This window comes from Meleagris gallopavo, chromosome 2, assembly GCF_000146605.3.
Source record: "Meleagris gallopavo isolate NT-WF06-2002-E0010 breed Aviagen turkey brand Nicholas breeding stock chromosome 2, Turkey_5.1, whole genome shotgun sequence".
Lineage (NCBI taxonomy): Eukaryota > Metazoa > Chordata > Aves > Galliformes > Phasianidae > Meleagris > Meleagris gallopavo.
The window spans coordinates 87,089,214-87,110,212 of NC_015012.2; the positions used below are offsets into that span (position 1 = coordinate 87,089,214).

A 20,999-nucleotide genomic window follows, 5' to 3' on the forward strand; every position below is an offset into this window, starting at 1 on the left:
ATGAGGTTAGGAAGGCAGGGAGGGAAGAAAAGCTGTGAAAGAGAAGCTGAAGCAAGCCTCCTGTGCTATACTAAGAGCTGGAGTGCATTAATAGCAGCCTGATGCTGTTTGTTACAACCGTGGGCTTCCCACAGTGTAAATGAGATTCTGCTGCACCACTCTTAATAATCAGTCACTTGTTGGAACTATAAATGGATGTCCTGTTTGTAGAATGAGAGTTTTTTGTTTTTATCAGCTGCAGCGACTAACCTGTGGGATGACAGATGTCTGTGGTTAGCAGTTTGCATGGGGTTTTAGCTTTACAAACTCAGAATCTTTCTGTGAAGTGTCTGTGATCAGAAAAAAAAAAAAGTCAAATTTCAAGAAACTTTTCAAGGTTTCTTGAGTATCTAAGATGAAATAAGCATGCAGACATCTTCTCCAGTGTTGTTTACCATATTCATAGGTAGCTGTGGGGTTTTTCAAGCTTCTGTTAAGTTCAGTGTGACATTTGACATCCCCTTACACTTGATGCTTGAAATCATGTGCCAGTGAGAATTTGTGTATGAAGAAAACTCTACCACTAACTGCTTCTTTTCTTTTCTTTTTATTATTTACAAGGTGGAGTATATGTTAGTAAAATTTGACCATGAGAATAAGAAAGTACGCTTAGTGCTGAGTGGCGAAGAAGTTCTTCAAACACTGCAAGACAAGGGGGAGAAGATAAACCCCAAGTAAGTAGCTGTTTCCTGTTGCTTTTTCTTCCTCTTCTTGTGATGCTGTACAGAATTTTGTACAACTGATTTAACTTGGTCTGCTTTTTATAAAACTGTAAGACACAGGTATCAATATTCGCAGATTCCAGTGGGATGTGGATGGTGAAAGATTTTGAGTGCATCTGCAGGTTTTCCACGTACCTTTTATTTTAGACGTTGTAAAAACGAAGGACGTAATGATGAGCACACAGAAGTTTCAGTTTTAGGTATTTGTTTTGTCTTGCTCTGGTTTTGTGGTCATGTGTACAGAGTGCCTGCATACCAGAGCTTCCTGCCCAGTAAAGCGCGTATGCTCTCAGTGTCTCCCTGACTGCAGGAGCAGATGAGGTCTGTCTAAGGAGCTGTCATCTTTGGAAGCACTGTCCCATTTTTGATAGATTTAGGAAGATAGACATAAAATGGCAGGGCAGTTCTTCCCCATCCTCTGCTCTCCTGTGGAATTTGCAACGGTAATTAGATCATATCCCCACTTAAGCTGGCCATAGAACTGCAGTTCTGTGCTGCCTTCTAATTGATGGCAACAGATCTGTGTTTCCCGAGCAGAGAAACGGGATCAGAGATAGTGAAGTGTTTTGGCTGAAAAGAGCTAGCACTTAGAGGAAGCTAGAAAAACTGCTGTGGTGATGAAAGGTCTTTGTGCCCCAGGCCTGTCTGCTTCTTCCTAGGCGCCTTAACCTATGTCATCCAGAAAGGCTTGCCTGTTTTTCTTCTCAGTAGAGGGACCAGAAGGCCGACAAGAAGAAATACCTCTGTATTTAAGTCTTCGTGCTTGAAACCACTACTGTGTGAAGGAACAGCAGGGAAATGCTGCTCTGCCTTTGGATTCTATGGTTGTGAAGTGGTTTGTCAAGAAAGCAAGCTGTTTTTCAGGGTGATTGCTGGTGTCTTAAACTTTATTTCATTTCTTAACCTGATAGATTCATGATATCTGACCAGGTTTCCACTAGCAGCAGGAAGAAGAAATAGGGCACAACTTCCTTGTTTTGTGCTGTGACAAGTTAAAACCCCAAGAAACAAAAGATTGAGACATACTGAAGATAGTTGCAAGATGACATAAGCAAATTCTGCTTGCTGAATTATACAACAAACTTTCTAGCACAAAACTGTGCTTTAATTTCTCTTAACTGTCTCCTAGTGGTAAGATGCATTGGAATGTACATTGTGGTACTCCATCAAATAATCAGCTTTAGGAGATTTTTCTTTCAAGTTGCATTTGTCTGAAACTTATGCTAATAATCCATCTTCTGTAAAGTTGTAGAAAATTTAAATAAGGCTGTTTATGTATTAAAGCCACCCAACACTCTGGCGACCAGAATATGGAAGCTATATGATTGAAGGCACACCCGGGCAGCCATATGGGGGAACCATGTCTGAATTCAACACTGTTCAAGACAACATGAGGAAAAGGAGGCAAGAGGCCGCTTCTGTGCTGAAAGAAAACGAGGCTATTTGCACTGTGACATCTTTTCCAAGGTGAGATTGCTGTTTCAGATGTGTAATGCTGTATTTCCTTTCGTCCTTATTCTACTTAAATGCTTTTGCGTAGAATCATAGAATGGCCTGGGTTGAAAAGGACCACAGTGGTCATCTAGTTCCAGCCCCCATGCTATATGCAGGGTCGCCAACCACTAAACCAAGCTGCCCAGAGCCACGTCCTAAGCTGTACAATTAAATTAGCAAAATATGACTCAATTAACAGTCTTGTTTTCTATAACTTTTTATTGCCGTGAGTCAGAAATAAATGAACATCTTCTATACTTCTAGGTTGCTTCTAATTTATGATGATTTTGCAATAGAGTATCTGATTATTCATAACATAAAGTATTGTACGTAGAATAGCCTCCAGTATTGGATTGATATGGCACATCATACACAAAAGGTTTCTCTCTGTTTATTTTCCAAGCTTTGATGTAAAATGTGCCTAACCGATCTGTTCTTTTTTTTTCATACTACTTATTAGTGAAGCACACACGTTCTTCCTTTTATGGCTTTGAACATAATAGAAGAAGAATATGATTATCATTACAAAATGAAGATTTAAAACTTCTATAATCCTGTATTTACCAAATCTAGAAAGTAGTGCATCTCTCCTGAGTTTCCTGCATCTTTCCAAAGGGTACATTTCTTTGTCTTTCATTGTGAGGAGATTCTTGATGAAATGCATTCAGAATGTACTTCATTGCCTAGGAGAAACTGTACTTTGTGACCTTCCTTTCAAACACAGTTCTAAAGGAGGATTTAGTATGTTAGTTCTGAACCAGCCTGGTCAGCCAAACAAATGAAAATAGTTAGGCTTAAAGCAGTGTGGTTCATTGGTTGGTTGGCTGCTTCTTTTTTTTTGGCCTGGCTGTTTTTAGAAGTGAAAAAAGTTCTGCATTAGAATAGAAGCATTTGGGCTTACCACCTGGTTTCTTGTGTAGTACAGAATGAAATGGCCCTGAATTCTTACTGAGAGTATGTACACCACAGAATGTAACTTAGCAGCAAGTATCAGGTACCAAAATGCCCTCATGTATTCTACTTGAAGAACTCTGTTGATTAAAATGCACTTCCTCTATATGAGAACTGTACTAGACATCCCTATAGTAATGATGGCTTATATAAAGTCCAGTAGTTCAGTACATTACAGAATTGCATTTTGCCCTGCAGCATAATGAAAAGATGATGTCAGTGAATATCGTGTATGAAGATTTCAGAGCCAGTCTTGCAAATAATAAAGGGAGAGGGAGGGACTCATCACCTTATAGATACAGATAGTTTCTATATGACTGTAGAAGCAATGCATAAGAATTAAGTGAATGCCAGTAAATAATAAAATGTGCAGTCTACATGTGATTTATGTTTGGAATGATTCTTAGCTTCATCCTTCAGGATTTGTTCTCCCTAGATTATATACTTTCATATTACTGCCGTATGCTGTCTTGCCATTCCAAGTCCCTATTTGTTTAACTGTAATCCTGCTAACTTAGCTTATGAGATTTTTTTCTGCTGTTATTATAACATCTACAGTAGCATATAAATGTGTCTGTTGATGTGTATATAACATAGAAAAAAATCTGTGCATCTGAAAAGAAAGAAAATGATAGAAGAAAGACCAAGAGTAGGCTTCTTCAGATGGATTCAGTTAAAATAAATTGCTTAAATGTTAGAACAACAGCAACAAAAATAACACTAACTTAAAAGCTAACTGAATCTCCCAGTTTTCAAATTTATGAGCCCTTGTTGCTGGAGCAGAAAACTTTTCTTTCTGGACTGGAGTGATGCAATTATAGCATTCTTTCTGATTCATCATGTAAGTGATAAAGTTGGATTTAAATGTTGTGGGACAGCTTGTATACTTAAGCTAAGAAGAAGAAAGCAATAGTGAAATACATGTTGAGCATAAGTCATTTTTACAGGAATATGAACCTCTTTTCTGGCATTTTGAGTAGCTTAATTATAACTTTTTCATATAGCCAAATACTGGAGTCTTTCTGGGTAATTCCGACTTTATCTTATTTACCATGCAGTATGGAGGAATTAATTGTATGCAGTTTTACTTTATTTGACTCAGCTGTATTGAAAAGCTACTTGTTCTTGTTTCAGATGGTTCTTAAACTTGCAAGGAGGACTCCAAAGCAAAAGACTTTATTTTGATTTTCTTGATCATCTCTCAGCATTTTATGCCTATTCAATTTCATATATTGGCGTATCTTTTACTTGCTTTCTATTGTTTCTCCCGTTTAGAGGATTCTTCAAAGTTCCAAAATCACAAGTTGTGACAAGTTTTTAAAAACCTTTTATTCCTTTCTATACCAGAATTCTTATCTTAGGTCATCTGACACTTTTAAAATCAGTTTTCTTAACGACTTGGACTCTCATTGTTGTATTTCATAGGTTAGGGTGTCCTGGGTTTACGCTGCCGGAATACAAGCCAACTCCAGTAGAAGGAGGAGCTTCAAAATCCCTCTTCTTTCCAGATGAAGCCATCAATAAACATCCTAGATTTAGGTAAGAGTATTTGGAGAGTGTGAATGGGAAGCCAGATGGTTTACTTCACTGAATTATGGGCATACTTTCAGAAGAAAGCTACATGGCTGCATGTATGCCAGGGTCTTGGACAGAGATGGTTGTGATGCCATGTATTTTTTATCAGTGACTTAAAGTGAACTGTTAAGCTCAGGGAATTCTATGTAGTAATTTCATGACGTTATCAGACAAATGGTGTTGATTTTGCTCCTGCAAAATTGTTTCCAGTTAGAAATCCTGTGGTTAACCACTTTGCTCACTGTTAATCCAGCTCTTATTCAGTGATTTTTATTTCAGCAGCATCACAGTGTTCTGAACTTAGCCAGGTTCATCCGAAGTGGAGCAGAGCGTCAAACAACTTGTATGGTCCAGGAAGGGGTTTGATTATAGGGTGAGACTTCAGAGAATCAAATCATGTCATTTAAAAACTAAGCAGTACCTTTTCACTCACCCTTGTTTTCTTCAGGTCAGTAGCCTATTACTTCTGCCCATCAGTCCTTCAAAATAGGACTGACTTCAGCGAAGAAAAATTCAATTTGGAGTCTGTTGTAAAGCAGGGAAGGAAAGATCTCAAAGGAAAAGCTCAGAACAAACAGGAAGCTTATATTCTGAAATCTTGAACATTAATGAGAAATTAACTGTGAAACTATATATTTTTATCTTAGTACACTGACCAGAAACATTCGGCACCGAAGAGGAGAGAAGGTTGTCATAAATGTACCAAGTGAGTAAATCCAGTGTATCGTTTCTTCTTTTTCAAATTAGGTGTTCAGTCTGTTACTCTGGGTTACTGAATATCTGTGTTCTCCACACAGTCTTTAAAGATAAGAACACACCATCACCGTTCATAGAAACATTTCCTAATGATGATGGAGAAGCAGCAAAAGCAGCAAAACCAGACTTTATATATATGGACGCTATGGGGTTTGGAATGGGCAACTGCTGTCTTCAGGTAAATGCATCTACTTTTGAGATGTAACTGAATGTCATCTTTCCTAAACTGTTGTTTTTTTTGTTTGTTTGTTTTTTTTAAAGTTGCCTTATGTCTCATTGCTGTAGCTTAATGTAGTTGATGCATTTTTCAGTCTGGCAAAAGGGGAAGTAAAATAACAGACTTACGTGTGACAGTGCCTTCTTAAAATCCAGATTTGTTTACCTGCATTATGTCTGTTTTCTGCAAATTTTCAATGGTAATTTGATGTTTTGCTGAAAGGGTTTGCTTGAACAGGCCACATCCCTTTCACAGACCTTCTCCTGAAACTCCAGCATTTTTGAAGTGTGAAAGATCTTCTGTTGTCTTCCTTCTTCAGGCATATCCAAAGAGCCTGGTAGAAATACAAACTGAACTGCCTAGTAGAAATGTTGTTTTTTTGGCTATTCACTTTGTATTTTTATCTCTTCCCAATTCTTAGAACAGTAAAAACAAAGAGTGACAAGAGGTCATTGGAGCACCTTTAAGAAATAAATAGCTCTTTTCTATATACATTTCTTTACAAACAGCTTTAACTCCTGCATACAGATTTCCTCATTAATGTATATGCTTAGCTACCTATCAAGAAGCTGCCTTCTCACTTCTTATACCATGAACCTACCAAATCTGTGTGGGCAGCTGCCTCCTGTTACTGCTTAATGAGGGACATACTGCTTCCTTTATTTCCTCTGTTAATACATTCCCTCTTTTTACTTTTCTTTTATTCATTTGCTGGACTTAAAGTGTCTAGTTTAAGTTCAAGCATTGTTTTCTTAGAGCTTTCAGTCTGGGGTTTTTGTTGTTTTTTGTTTGTTTGCTTCAGTGTTTCTCTTTCGCCCACTGGGGATGATGTCTTAGGTAGCAACGATGTATTTGACTGTTGTTAAAATCTGCCTGTTGCCTGCACTGGCAGCTTGTAAGCAGGGTGAGGAATAGGGTTGTGTTGGGTCTCCAGGGGATTAAAGGAAATTCTCCAAGCTCCTATTGTTTCACTGCACTGGCAGAAATAACCACATTCAAAACGCTTCTGTTTGAGGCTTAAGAAAGTTAAAAAGATGAACAGAAAGTGTTTTGGACAACAGCTGAGTATGATTGCTTGTTGCTGTAGGTAAACTAGGGACAATATGATGAAATAGTGAAATGTGCATAAAGTAAACACATGCAGTATTATATTATATGCAGCCTATTTTGTGCCAGCTCTTTTTATGGCTGTGTTGACCAACAAAGAAATCCGGCCTTTGCTTTCAGTCACTGTTTCAACTTAAAAAACTTAAAAAAAAAAAAAAAAAAAAAAAAAATAAAAAAAAAAAAAAAAGTTAAAATTACTCTTAGTTATAATAACACTTAGGTTTTTACTTTTCTAGACGTATTAATAACATCGGTAAGGTTTAATATAGTACTTCTAGTTATTGTAAACGAAAGGAAGAGTAATAAAAAACGTAAGTTCGGGTTGGTGCTAGTATACGACGCGCTTATTATGTAGTACTTAGTTACTTCGTACATACGACCAACTCTAGTTACTTCCTAACTAACGTGTCCTCCTCTTATTCTGTTAGTTCGTGTGAGTACCTTTCTTGTTTCCTTTTTCCTACCACCGCCAACAACTAAGTAGGTAGAAACCTTAACGGTTTTGGGTTTAGGAGAATTTTTAAGGGGTTTTTTCGGGGTACCGAAAGAAAGTTAAGGTTCTCCGTAGTACTCGACGGCCTACTTAGGGGTTAGGGACTTTTCGTTTCGACTAAGGTCGGACCACGTCCCGTTCCCGTTGTAGATCAAGAGCATGTCTGTCTCTCTCTTGTGCTTTTTTCTCTTTGTTTTTATTTTTGTTTGGTTTTGTTTGTTGTTTGTTTTTGTTTTGTTTTGTTTTTTTTTTTTGAATCTTGCTCACAGGTGGGAAGGGTTTCAGTGGCAGGTTAGGAATCTGTGCCTTTGTTGGAGATTTTAATCATGGTCTGTGGTCAAGGATAACTGTATTCAACTGATGTTAGTCAGGCCAGTATGCAGTAATGGTGATTCAGAGTTGAAGCAGGTTGCATAATGTCATGATAGGATCCATTCCAACCTAAATTACTCTGTGATTTATGAATGTGTAAACTCAGAAGAGGGAAACAGAGGCTTTTAATCTGTTTATCCTCTTTTAACAGTATTGAGGTGACTGGGCCCTCTCTGTGTTTCTCAAGTGCATGGAGTGGTGGTTTGAGAACTCTAGGGAGTAAAATCTGTTAGAAATGCATCTGGTATTTGATGCTGCTCTGAGCAAATTTCACCAAAATTGCAAAGAAATGATAGTTTCTAGGGATTTTGGTGGTACAGCTTCCACATCAGTGATGGTAAATAATATTTCATTTTGTGTTCATTTTCGTGTTGTGTCCTGGCCTCCAATGCAGTCAAAACTGTTCTTTCAAAAAAAGTTTATTTTTTCCCAGTTGCAGGATCAAACAAAAACATTCTGAAGGCAGTTCTTTAAAACAGGAATTGAAACAGGATTAGCTGTCACATAACGCAAATTTTACATCTATATCTGACTGTTATTTTAAGTGAGTAGGTTCCTGGTGTAGTTCCTGAATGCACATTATCAACCCACGTGTGTTGTAGATGTTAATTCATTTCTTCTTTGCTTCTTTGGCAAGTGTTTGTGTATCTGGCTTCACAGCTGAAGAGTTGTCATCTGAAGTGTTTTAATAAACATGGAGGATGTGGGGAAGGAAGCTTGTAATACAAATGCTGCTGATAGATGAGGCAAAAGTTTGTCCAAGTATCTTGAAAGAAAAAACAAACTTCTGATAGTAAGACTCTTTTACAGCATTGTAGGCTCTGATTCCACAAAGATTATGCTTGCACTAAGATTATAGAATCTGTAACAGCAACTATCCTTCCTCCATCAGGTAACATTCCAGGCTTGCAGCATTTCTGAAGCAAGATATCTCTATGATCAACTAGCCACAATCTGTCCCATTGTGGTGAGTAATGCACTTCTGTCACATCACATCCTCATTGTATGAAAGCCACCACATGTGAAAAATAAAATCTGAATTAAGACTTTAAATGCTAGCTACAAATTTAATATTCTGGGTAAAATGTTGATTTCTCTTACTATGCTATCACATTAACAGTGTCATTCATTTAATGTCCACATATGTTTAATGTATTTGAGCTATCGTTTGTTACAATCTTGGAAGAGAAGCATGTGATACCACAGAGCTTGTGCCTCTAACTTTACCCTGCTAAACTCATGAAAAATACTTCTGTTGAATACTTCTTGAAGTGCATTTGGGGAAGCTTTTCATGGAAAATAGCTGAAGTCACTCCTCCAGCAATTCTTACATTTTTGGCTTTGGTCAGTTTCACTTACATCTGTCCCTTTGTAAGCATGTGGAAGCAAGTATTACAATAAAATAAATATTAGTCTATTTTGGATGGTGAACAGCTCCAACTCTGAGTGAGATGTATTGTAGCTTTGCTGCTGAAGTGCCTGCCAAAGAAAATAAAAGATTGCTGGGTGAATTTCATGAGTGCGGAAGCACCGTACTTGCTGATCTTGTTAGGAAATTTCTTCTACTTCATCAACTTTCTGTTCCTTAAATGCTGAGGTAGTAATTATGGAGAGCATCAGGTGCCACTTCAGAAATGCTGACATTTAATCCAAACGTTTTATGGGGATAGGAGTTGAGAGACTTTGTGGTATGGGCTTTGTCTGCATGCTAAACTGAAATGTATACTTCATGCAAGTTTCCCTTTCCTGTGGGGTTAAGGCACTGTTTTTTGGTTCCTTGGCTTGTACTTCTGTTTTCACGTCAGGCTATTTTCTTTTAGATGGCCTTGAGTGCTGCATCTCCGTTCTACAGAGGCTATGTGTCTGATATTGATTGTCGCTGGGGAGTAATATCTGCATCTGTGGATGATCGAACGCGAGAAGAGAGGGGGCTGGAGGTAAGTGATATGGGTAGGAGGCATCTGCTTTTCTTCAGAGAAAAATATTAAACTTTCATCAATACCAAATTCTGCTTGTGGTCGTCAGAGTCCCTGATGGGGGAATTTGGCAGTTGTTGTGGTAAATACAGAAGAGGTTGTGTAAGCAGTCATGTTGGTTGTGCAGCTTACAGAAGCAAATACCTTTTCAGTTAGGTATGGAATTTCAGTTAAACTCCTCTTTTACTCCTCCACAGCTTGCTAAAATTGTCCGTGTTTAAATTTTCCATTCTGTGCTTAGGCCCAAAAGGCAGAAATTGGTTTGAGTTAAATAGCAGGTGATGCTGAGTAATCCAGTAGTGTAAACTGGAGCTACATGAAAGGAGCAATTGATAGAACTTAGGAATTTCTGTAAGAATAAATTGGTATCTAAGGCACACAGTGTAACAATAAGAAAAAAGTCTACTTGAAATACTTCTTGAGCTACCCAGTTTAAGTCTATTTCTAGCAATGTGTGTGTAATAAACTGCATCAGTATGTGTTGAAATAGGTATAATAATGCTTTCCAGATAGTCGGGGTAATGTTGATTACATCAGGAAAATGTTTCCTTTTAAGATTCATGCTTTTAATAATTTTGAGGCTGTAGGGTTTTTTAAAACAGCATAATAATTCTGACATAAGTGTCATTAGTGAGCAAAACTTAGGTAACATTGTTAACAAGCTGTTAAAATATTGTATTCTTAAATTATATAGCCACTGAAGAACAACCATTATAGAATCAGTAAATCCAGATATGATTCCATAGACAGTTATCTATCTGAATGTGGTGAGAAATACAATGACATTGATTTGACAATAGACAAAGATATCTACGAGCACCTAATAAAGGAAGGTAAGTGATTGCTTCATTATGAGCAGGTTTAGAATTGTGCTTGCACTGTATGGGGATATTTTAGTTTTTTGTTTCAATCATTGTGATTTCCTGAGAGTGGCTCCTTTTGAGAAAGTATCTATGCACTGTGATCTTAAGAGTAAAAAAATCTATATATTTATGCAAGAAACTGTCCCTAATTCCAGAAGCTTAGTGAATTGTGTACTAATCTTTTACTTTTGTGGAGAGACAGAACTGCTTTAGGAAACGTGGCACAGAGGCACGTCAGAAAACAGAAAGAATGGCAGCCACGCCAATATCCAACTGCCACTTCCAAAGAAGACCTTGTTCTTTTTTCTCTTTAATCATTTCCTTCCTTCCCAAAATCATCGTTTTGACTTTAACAGGATGTGGTGGGTTGAGGTAGTATTACAGAGTTGGATTTTTTCACTTTAGGTTCTTGTAAAACAAATCGTTTCTTAGAGCCTCCTTTGCTGCATTTGAATTGTTTCTCTGAATTTTCATTTTGTAGGTATTGACCACCTTTTGGCACAGCATATTGCACACTTGTTTATTCGAGACCCATTGACTTTGTTTGAGGAGAAAATACATCTAGATGATGCAAATGAATCCGACCATTTTGAGGTTGTGTCTGATTTAGAGGGATTTAATAAATATATATGTAAAATTTCTCTTTCTTTATAGTACTGCTTAGTTGAAGGATGGTTATATTGGCAAAGAATATTCTTTTTCCTGAATTTTTCATTTCAGATAGTTTTTTAGCATATGACTTTGCAGTTATAAGCACATACTTCTGTTTAGTCATTTACTTAGAAGAAGATGGTACCTTATATTTTAAATGCAACAAAATTAGAAGGGCACAAACCAGTTGTGTACATAATTGATATAGGGAATTGCCTTTTTTGTACGATTTCCTGAAAGCTCGTTTGCATGACATCTCTTATGCATGTGTCTCTCTAACACAAACTTCTGAAAATCTGTATAGCATGGCTATTATTTTGTAATCATAGTATGGTATTCTTATGTATTTTTACATTTGGATGTATCAGTCCCTTAGGAAAAGACCTGTTTAATCTCAGCTCAGCGTAGTATCTCATGTAATCCTCAAACAAAATAGTATAAGAAAGTATAGCATAGTTGCTTAGAGGATGAATAGTTATATTATGCTTTTTAGAAAGTCATCACTCAATTTCAACTATTTCTCTGTTAATTTGAGCTGCTTTGGGGGAATTAAGATGGTTCGTTTTGCTTTGATTATCTTGTATGATGATGCGTGTCTTAACTGTAACAGATAATTTCTTGTGCTTTGCAGAACATTCAGTCTACAAACTGGCAGACAATGAGATTCAAACCACCCCCTCCAAATTCAGATATAGGATGGAGAGTGGAATTCAGGCCTATGGAGGTAAGGAGAGAGTCAACTTGCACAAAAACCTGTTTACTTTTAAGTGGAAAAGTACTAGACGTGCTGCCATTCAGTATCAGACCCTTGTTACTTGTGTTTTCTCCCTCTGAGTTGCTAGATGCAAATGAAGTGGATAGCAGTGTTTAATCAGACGTGAACTGTGGAATGTAACTGACGGGAGAATCCACTGTAGCACAGCAAAGCATGCTAATGGGTTTGGGGTGACAGGGAAAGGAATTAGGCTTGTACTAAAACTTCTGCAAACAAAGACCCATTTAGTTCCCAGGGACCTTACTTCTTCAGTACTTTTATTGGTACTGAACAATTCCGCTGTCACTGTTTTGTGTTTTACAAGTGCTTTTATTTTATAGCTGTCTGAGTTGAGTCCCTTAAGTAGGAGTTTAAAAGCTGTAATGCATTTCTAATTACACAGAGCCTGTAGATACAGGTTATTAGGTAGCCTTTTGAAACACAAGTGCGCTTTGACATTGGTTTAAAGAGTTGAACTTGCTGAAGTGCCCACACTGTGTTGTACACTTGAAGGCACGATCATTCCAGCACGTACATCACTGTCTCTGCTAGTAGAATGTGTATGAATACACACGTCAGTGTGAATTGTTGGAGTCAAACCATTCTGAACTCTCTGATAGCCATCTGTTTCTATGGGCATGTTCTTGCTAGTGTAATTCCATCTCTAATTCTTTCATGTCTAGGTCCAGTTAACAGACTTTGAAAACTCTGCATACGTTGTGTTTGTGGTGCTGCTAACTCGAGTCATTCTGTCATACAAACTGGATTTTCTCATTCCTTTGTCCAAGGTAGGTGTGAAAGATGGGATTTGTTGGAGCTAATTGCAAAATATTTGCATCATGTTTAATTTTTATCCTCTGCAATCTAGGAATTACTGTGAGTGTGCTTACTGAACAATCATTTCTTTCAGTCAGTTTTCATTTGGGCCAGTAATTTGCTTCAATTTAAGTTCTGCAGTTGCAGATATTTTACTGCCATCTAATGGAGTTAAGCTTTCAGGGGTACTGTTAGCTGCCTCTTGATGTTTTATGACTCCCTTAAAAATGGCTGATGGGCCTTTATTTAGAAACTGTTTACAGAATGTCTTTATTTCTATTGTTTATTTCTTCTAAGAGCAGATGAATGTAGCTTCCAGCTTTTAGCAGTAAGAATATAGGCACACCTTACCCATGTTCCTGTTAGACGAAGCCAAAAAGGAGTATCTATGAAAGGTGCTTTGACACAAATGTCAAAACCAAGCTGTTCTCAGGATCCCAAACCTAACTCTTCTACACATCTGATTTCATAGAATCACAGAATCATAAAAGGGCTTGGGTTGAAAAGTGCCTCAAAGATCATCTGGTTTCAACCCACCTGCCATGGCCAGAGTTACCAATCACCAGATCAGGCTGCCCCTTCCCTCAAAGATCCACATTTTCAGCAGCTCAGAAAAATGTATGCCTCCTTGTTTTTTTCTCCACTTAGTCCTTTTAATTTCTACATTTTAAAATCCGATTTAGTGTTGCATTTATTCTTCCAGCACAAGTTTAAAGTTGTTTTTACTGCTCAATTCCAGTGTCCAGTTCTTTAAATCTCCACATAAGTTTATCCTGCATTCATAGAAATAAGCTTTAGACATCTATTCTAGGGCAAGTTCTGAAAAAGGAGGAAGGAACAAATGGCAACTATAATAAAGCTTACATGCTAAATGAAAGAGCTCTGTAAAAAAAATAAAAATAAAAATGATGTATTTAATACATGCATCAAACCATTACCTTCATTTCAGTTATATGCTCCTTCTGCGGTCCTGCTGCTGTATGTCAGTGAGCAGTGGCCATGTGATATTATAGTTTTCCTTTTTGGTTGTTGTGTGGCTTCATGCTTGTTTAGTGAACACCAAACAAAATGCTTCCCTGAAGGCTTCCTTGCTCGTGGCATAGGAATTCCTGTGGTGCCCAACAATGTCAAGCAGCTACAGAGATGCTGATAAAGAACATTGTCCCAAAAATGTTTTGAGACTCAAAAAGGGCATGTTTCCACTGTTTTACAGGAAGAATAGACTGTGGAGTTCAAATAAACTTACTTAGGTATTTGTTTTAATGTGGTTATAGTGTGTGTCTTGTGTTCTTACTTCTTGTTGTTCGTATTTGGAGGAGAAGGGAAGGAGAAGCTGAGGTTCCTAAGCAGGGGGTACTTCCCCCTTAGCTTAACGGAATTGTCCTGCACTGTTATGGATAACCTTAAAGAAGATCTTGAAGGCTTTTGGCAGACTGTATAATAGAAAGCACTGCCAGTGCTGTCGGCATAGTGTCCTGATGCTTTTCTTAACATGTTTAATTAAAATACACTGATGTTGGAAACTAATGGTAGTTGTACCATACAGGTGGTGTGATCTCTTACAATATGAAATCATACCAAACCTACAAAGAGAAATTCTCTTACTTATGTCAGGGAATTCAGATTCCAAAAATAATACAGCACTTGGTGACACTGTTATGTGGAATGTCTCAAAAGCACAACAAATTTATTGAATGCTTGTTAAGACTGAAACAGAGTTTGGGTGCAGAAAGAATATGGAGAGAGTTTGAAGAAATAAATTGTCTGAGCCTGCCAAACGATTTAGCAGGTAATGCAGCACAGAACTGTACAGCTGTTAGTAAACTCACCTCTTTCAGTTCAAAAGAAACAATGCAGGTTTTTGAGACTAATCTTACACTAATCTCTTCCGTCTGATTGAGTACTGCTGTAGTTCAGTTAGCTAGTGTGTAAATAAATGCCATAATACAGAAAGAACAAAAACAGGCTTTTGAAAAGCAAAGCTTTGAAAGGTAAGAATTAAGTGATGATTTCAAATTATCCTTAAAGATGAAACAAGGAATTCAGCAATTAGCATCCCTTCTTCTACAGGCAGTGTAGTAAAACTAGTGTCCAAAGTAAGCAATGTTAATTCCCTGAGGATATACCCACTAAAGAACTTGAATAAATTCTCTGTCTGTAAACTTAGGAGTAATGCTTTGTTGTTTGTAGGTTTTCTGGGAAGTCTGCAATGTGGAACTCTTTTCCGGCAGCTTATTTGAGTATTTCACAGATGTTTGGATATGGGATATTCCCCTGCAATGTTACTGGAAGTGTTTGAGTTTATTTTAACTTTTCTTAGATACAGTTATAACTTTGCAGAAGACCTCAATGACCTTGTTAATAAAAGCGACCAACTATGGATAGGAAGATAGCAATCTTTGTCTGTACACAGTTAAATTGCATCTGAATACACACACACAAAAAAAAAATCAGATGGAATGCAACCTGTTAAACACAGAACCTAAAAGATTAACGTAGCATTTTCTAACATAGTACCTCTCCTGCTGGAGACCCGATTTTATAGTGTCACCTTCTCGTGGTTTTGTACAGAACCAGCAAATACTTATTTTCAGTGTTCAGTCTTATGTGGTAAAGCAATTAAAAACATGAGAGATTTTTCAACTAATGAGACTCCAAACTAATGTAACCCTAACATTAGTGAGGGTTTGGAGAGCCCTTACTTTCTAAAATGCCATTGATCTCTGCAATACTTGCTTTGCCAGGTGGATGAAAATATGAAGATGGCCCAGAAAAGAGATGCTGTTCGGCAAGGAATGTTTTACTTCAGAAAGGATATTTGCAAAGGTATCCCAGCAAGCAATCTAACAACATGATTGTCAATAATTACTACATTTCTTCTGACTGACTTCTTTCCCTCTGTCTCTCACGAAGGTGGAAATGTCGTTGTGGATGGATGTGGCTCTGCACAAAATGGGACGGGCACAGACACAGAAGAGTACACCTTAATGAGCATCGATACAATTATAAACGGGAAGGTCATAGCCTCTTTACCTGGAACACACAGCCTTCCCCTCTCCTTCGTCCTCCCTGAATTGACTAAGCATGTTTCATGCTGACTGTGTTCTCTCATACAGGAAGGAGTCTTTCCTGGTTTGATCCCAATTTTGAATTCTTACCTTGAAAACATGGAGGTGGATGTGGACACAAGATGCACCATCCTAAACTACTTGAAGTTAATAAAAAAGAGAGCATCTGGTATGTTTGATACTTTCAGGCACTGATTTTCCTGCTGTTTTTCTGCTTTGAAAGTAATAAGGATGTTCTCTAAGTATCAGTTGGGTAGAACTAGTGGCAACTGTGAATTTCTGGTGAAGTGTTAAATCTTAGGAGCAAAGGACTGACATGTCCTTGGCTTAAATTAGGTCACGTTTAATTCTGTTGATAAATGTTTTGTGATCCATTTTAGAACTCAACTTAGGAGTAATTGGTATATTACTCCCAAACTGCAGTTGTATTTCCAAGATATTTTTTTCAGCAGCACTTGTGCTGCTTTTGCTAGCGTGTGGTTTATGTTCCTGTATAAACTAATCCACTTCTCCTTCAATGAGTTTTATGAGTATGTGGGGCTGGGTCTGATAGCCTGGCAAAGGCTGTGGCTCCAAAGTGTGCTGGCATTAAGTTTGGTTAAGCTCTGATACGTGAGAGCATGGAGACTTGTCTTTAGTTCTCTGATAAGAAAGCATTTCTGTAAGTAGTGAAAATCCTTGAACTTAAAGCAAACCAGGTTCTTCCCCTGCCTTTTTCATGCTGCATTGCCTTCTCAGATAGGTGATATAATAACGACTTATGTTCCTTCTTAAAATGCAGCAGTGTACTGAGTAAAAGATGCAGGCCAAGGGCTTTCATTCAGAACTAGGCTTAACAGTCATTAGCAGCTTTATACTGAAATACAAATCCTTCTTGTGCCTGCCATGCTCGGTTTAGCTAGACAGTTAACTTCAGTCATACAATGGGTTGGGTTGGAAGCGACCCCAAGGATCGTCAAGGCCCAAGGCCACAAGCAGGGCCACCAAGCTCCAGATCTGATACTAGACCAGGTTGTCCAGGGCCACAGTCTTACGAGTCAAAACATAAATTTTATTTATTTGTGATACATTCATTAGTTTTAAATTAGTGTTGCATTCCTTTTTAATTACTGAAGATGGCGATAGAACGTTCTAGCTAAAGATGTTTTTAAAACTGAAGCAAAAATCAGGTCTTTCTCCTGCCTCTTAATTTAATGCTTTAGCAGCTCTTGAGAGTGGTAACACGTTTTAATTAATTGTTGCTTTCACTGAAAATGTTCTTTCCAAAGCCTACTTGTTTCTAGAAGATTTCTGTCCCTCAGGTAGCACAGATGAGGAGTTTGGTGCTTGACTTAACAAAGAGAAAGTAAACTGTTAAGAAGAAAACACTTAAGGTTCATTAACCCTCAAAGTAGCAGAGCTTCCAAAATATTCCATTATTTTGTATTGCTTAAAATCTAATTATAACAATGCTCGTTTTAAGGGAAAAAAAAAATAAAAAAAAAAGAATATGCAGAGATTTTTTTTTGTCTTCTTTTTTTTTTCCTGAAGAGGTAATTAACCCAGGCTCAACCCTGTGCCACGGGTGTTTCACATCCAAATGCTTTCTAGTTCCTGCGCTGCACAGTAATGTTTCTGCAGTTACTTTGCAAAATCATGAACATTGAAGTCTGCTCACAAGTGTAGTCTTCCAGTCTTGAAATTCCTTCCTCCCATATTTCCTTATTTGCAAGTTTCCATGCACATTTGTTCTGCTTTTTCCTAATTCTGTTTTATTATTTTTTTTTTTTTTTGAGAACTACATGCTGCTTTTAAGGTGAAGGTTTATACAGTGTATTATACAGTGTATTATACTATACAGTGTATGCACTTAGAAACAGCATCCTTTATTTTCAGTAGAGAGTGCTGAGTGGTTGGGCCGTCTGACCGCTAGGTGTCCATGTTGGTATGGGCTGCCAAGCTCTGGGTGGTGATAGTTGAGAAGTTGAGAAGTGCATCTCTTGTGCTCAGCTCATCTCCCAGCCATGCTTCTTCTCTGTGCTCGTGTGTCTAACACCTTCAGCAAATGTTTCTTGCATATATTTTGTTCTGCCACTTTTTTGTATAGAAGTAGTATAACCAGCCACATTTCTTAAAAACACAACTTGTTTTTTGAGGGATGCATCCTGTCAGCCTACTGTGATGTCTTACTGTCATAATTACCTTTATCTTGTACTCATTGGGGTTTGCTTGCATGTATTGCATTCAGGAGTGAGATTTGGTAGGCTGAATGCTGGTGTCCAGCTGGCCCACAGCTGCACAGGTCTCCTGCAGGCAGTGTGTGTTACTTGGTGCTGGGGGCCCTGGGGCATTTGATGGCTGCCCTGTGGCCAGCAGTACCCTGCATAGTGAAGCAGGAGCAGTGTGTGCAAGCCAGGAGCTGGTGTAATTGGGAACCTGCCTGTCTTCTGCTAGAGGAGCTGCCAGAGGGGAAAAAGTAAGAGAGTAATTAAGGGCACATGAAGCAGAGAGAGCAGCTGAGTTGGATGGAGAATTATATAGGATCACAGAATGGTTTGGGTTGGAAAGGTCCTTAGAGATCAATCAATTCAACCCCTCCCATGGGCAGGGCTGGCACTCACCAGGTCAGGCTGCTCGGGGTCTGTCCAGCCTGGCCTTGAGTTCCTCTGGGCTTGGGGCATCCACAACTTCTCTGGGCAGCTGTGCCACTACCTCATGCCCTACATAATTATTGTAGTGGTGTCTGTTGGATTGTCTCAGACAGCTTTTCTATTAAAGTGTTTTAAAGACCTCTTGCTATCCAATCTGTCGGTAACGCCTGTTCTAGCATTGAGTGTGATGCCTTTCTCTGTGCTGCCTTTATAAAAGATTTGAAATTTTGAAGATTGTACCAAAAGAGTTTGGGACTGTCAGTGATGCATCAGCTGAATTTTGCTTGAAGTTTTAGCCTCATTAAAAAGAAAAAAGTAGGAATGTGTTTCCTATGAAAGTATGAACTGTTAATTAATTGTGCGTAGAATGTTGTGTTTTACTGCTTCGTTAGGTGTACTAACTGAAATTTGGTTTTGTTTTGCCCCCAGGAGAATTAATGACAGTTGCTCGATGGATGAGGGAATTCATCTCACAGCACCCAGACTACAAGCAGGATAGTGTGATAACAGATGAAATGAATTACAGCCTTATTTGGAAATGCAACCAAATCGCACTAGGCCAGGCAGAATGTCCAGAACTGTTGGGGGTAGGATTTAACAAGAAGCCAAGTGGAAACAAAACTGACCCTTTGTAATGAATATTTGTTAAATAATAGAAAGTTTTAAGTCTTAGCAAAGCACTAGCAAAGATACTGTGAATCTGATACAGTTTCATGGTGTGAAGACCAAAACAGGGATACTGTACTCTAAAATGGGCCAATGCCTGAATATTCATTTAAGGCATCCTAAAATGGGCATATTCTTATTGTTAAGGTTTATACAATGGACATGTAAATAGTAAAATATTTTTATGATTAACATCAATGTATTTTAATAAGCATTGTATCTAAAGTTATTGTGAATTAGCTTGTTAACTTTTTTATGCTTAGAAAAGGAAAATTGTCCTGAACAACTTTGTAAATGTAATGGTACTTGTATATTATATGCATTCCAGTTACTGAATGTTTACTGTAATTTTTTAACCTGGAATGTGCTGAGTAATCTACCTTATTGTGTAAGAAAGGAAAAAAAATCTTAACCTACCTGAACTCCCAGACTTCTTCCTTCCATTTTGGTTTTGAAAGTACTTAAGAACAGAAAAATGCATGTGCATCCCATTTGTTAATCTCTACAGCAGTTTCTCAGTTTCCACAAGACCTACATCTGGGTGTAGAATTGGAGGAACAGAGCTATCTCTAGTCAGGTAACACAACTCCCTGTCTCCTGGTAACTGCAGTTTTACACAAGTGCTGCCATATTCTTTCATAACCTGCATTTCCTACAACAAAAACTCCATCTTTTCCCAGAACTTTTTTTTTTTTCCTATCATGGTTCAGAAATTTGCCCCACTTTTTATGATTTGACAGAACAGCAGAAACAGGAGAGGTGATGTAAGAGAGGAGGAAGTGGGAGCTGAACATAAAACTGTCCTTATGCAGGAATCAGGTGACTGCTCTGGGTTCTGGCATTCCTTAACTGCTGGGAGAGCCTGCATTGCTGCTGCTCCCACAGTCAATAACAACTGCAGCACAAAACCCAAGGACCTTTTTGTTCTTCCTAATGGTTGAGTACCTCATTTCTCATTCACTATTAAAAATATTTCTGGCAGCATGTTTATACTTCATACAGGTAGCTGAGGTACCTATGGAGCTGTAAGTATGGGCAGCTTTACCTCCTCTGTAAAGTAGATGCAAGGAGATCACTGAGCATATGAGTCCTTTGAACTGGGAGCCAGTGCTGGCAGTGACTGTAAGATAGACAAAATTTAGCCACTGCAACTGTAAATAAAGCAAACTTACGGGGCCTTTTAATTTAGCTTCTTAACTGATTCCTAAAAGTGCATTGCATTATGGATACGTTATGCAAAGCTTAATGCAAGAGCATAGAAATATCTGAGGTGTAATGATCTTTACCAAGGACTAATGGAGAAACTGCGTTGAAAAGGTGCACTGAAGAGAGGCTTTTATGTACTGACATTGGAATTTGTTCTGTGTTCACAGGTGTGCTTTAGAGAATAAAAAGAATGCTTTTTATGTGGGGGCGAATTTGTTTTAATCAAGGTGTAGGCATATGCTAATTTAGTTTGTGTAATAAGGAAATAAAATAAAATTTGCAGTACGTGTTTGTCACTTGCATGAGTTGGAGTCGGTCTCAGATTCAAAAAAGGAACAGTTGTACTTCCTGAGGACTGATAGCAAAGGTTTTATCACTCCTGCAACAGAAATTGTGTCATCTTTGATGCAGCATCTGATTGACTGTGTAGCTGTAGAGGTGCTGTAATTGAAAGAACCCTTAGGAGAATGATAGTGCTTCACTACTGGTACCATGACAGTGTGTCCTTTAAATGTGGCATTAAGTCACCATTCTGGCCTAGCAGGTGGCTCCGTCCTCTAGATGACAGTAACTATTGTCCTGACACTTAAAAGCTGTGGCCTCAGGTATCCACTGTGCTGTATGCATACTTTAGGGCAGGATG

At 38.1% G+C, this 20,999-nt stretch overlaps 1 protein-coding gene across 1 annotated transcript; it reads left to right on the forward strand.

The window, feature by feature from the left end:
• Nucleotides 1–600: 600 nt before the first annotated feature.
• GCLC (glutamate-cysteine ligase catalytic subunit) lies at nucleotides 601–20,641 on the forward strand. The gene is made up of 15 exons (XM_031552591.1): nucleotides 601–713; nucleotides 2,046–2,228; nucleotides 4,632–4,745; nucleotides 5,429–5,487; nucleotides 5,579–5,715; nucleotides 8,619–8,693; nucleotides 9,547–9,663; nucleotides 10,397–10,535; nucleotides 11,047–11,159; nucleotides 11,848–11,940; nucleotides 12,654–12,758; nucleotides 15,531–15,612; nucleotides 15,700–15,803; nucleotides 15,903–16,023; nucleotides 18,914–20,641. Exons 1-15 carry the CDS (start codon nucleotides 610–612, stop codon nucleotides 19,117–19,119), a joined length of 1,752 nt encoding a protein of 583 aa, XP_031408451.1. The 5' UTR covers nucleotides 601–609; the 3' UTR covers nucleotides 19,120–20,641.
• Nucleotides 20,642–20,999: the final 358 nt, after the last annotated feature.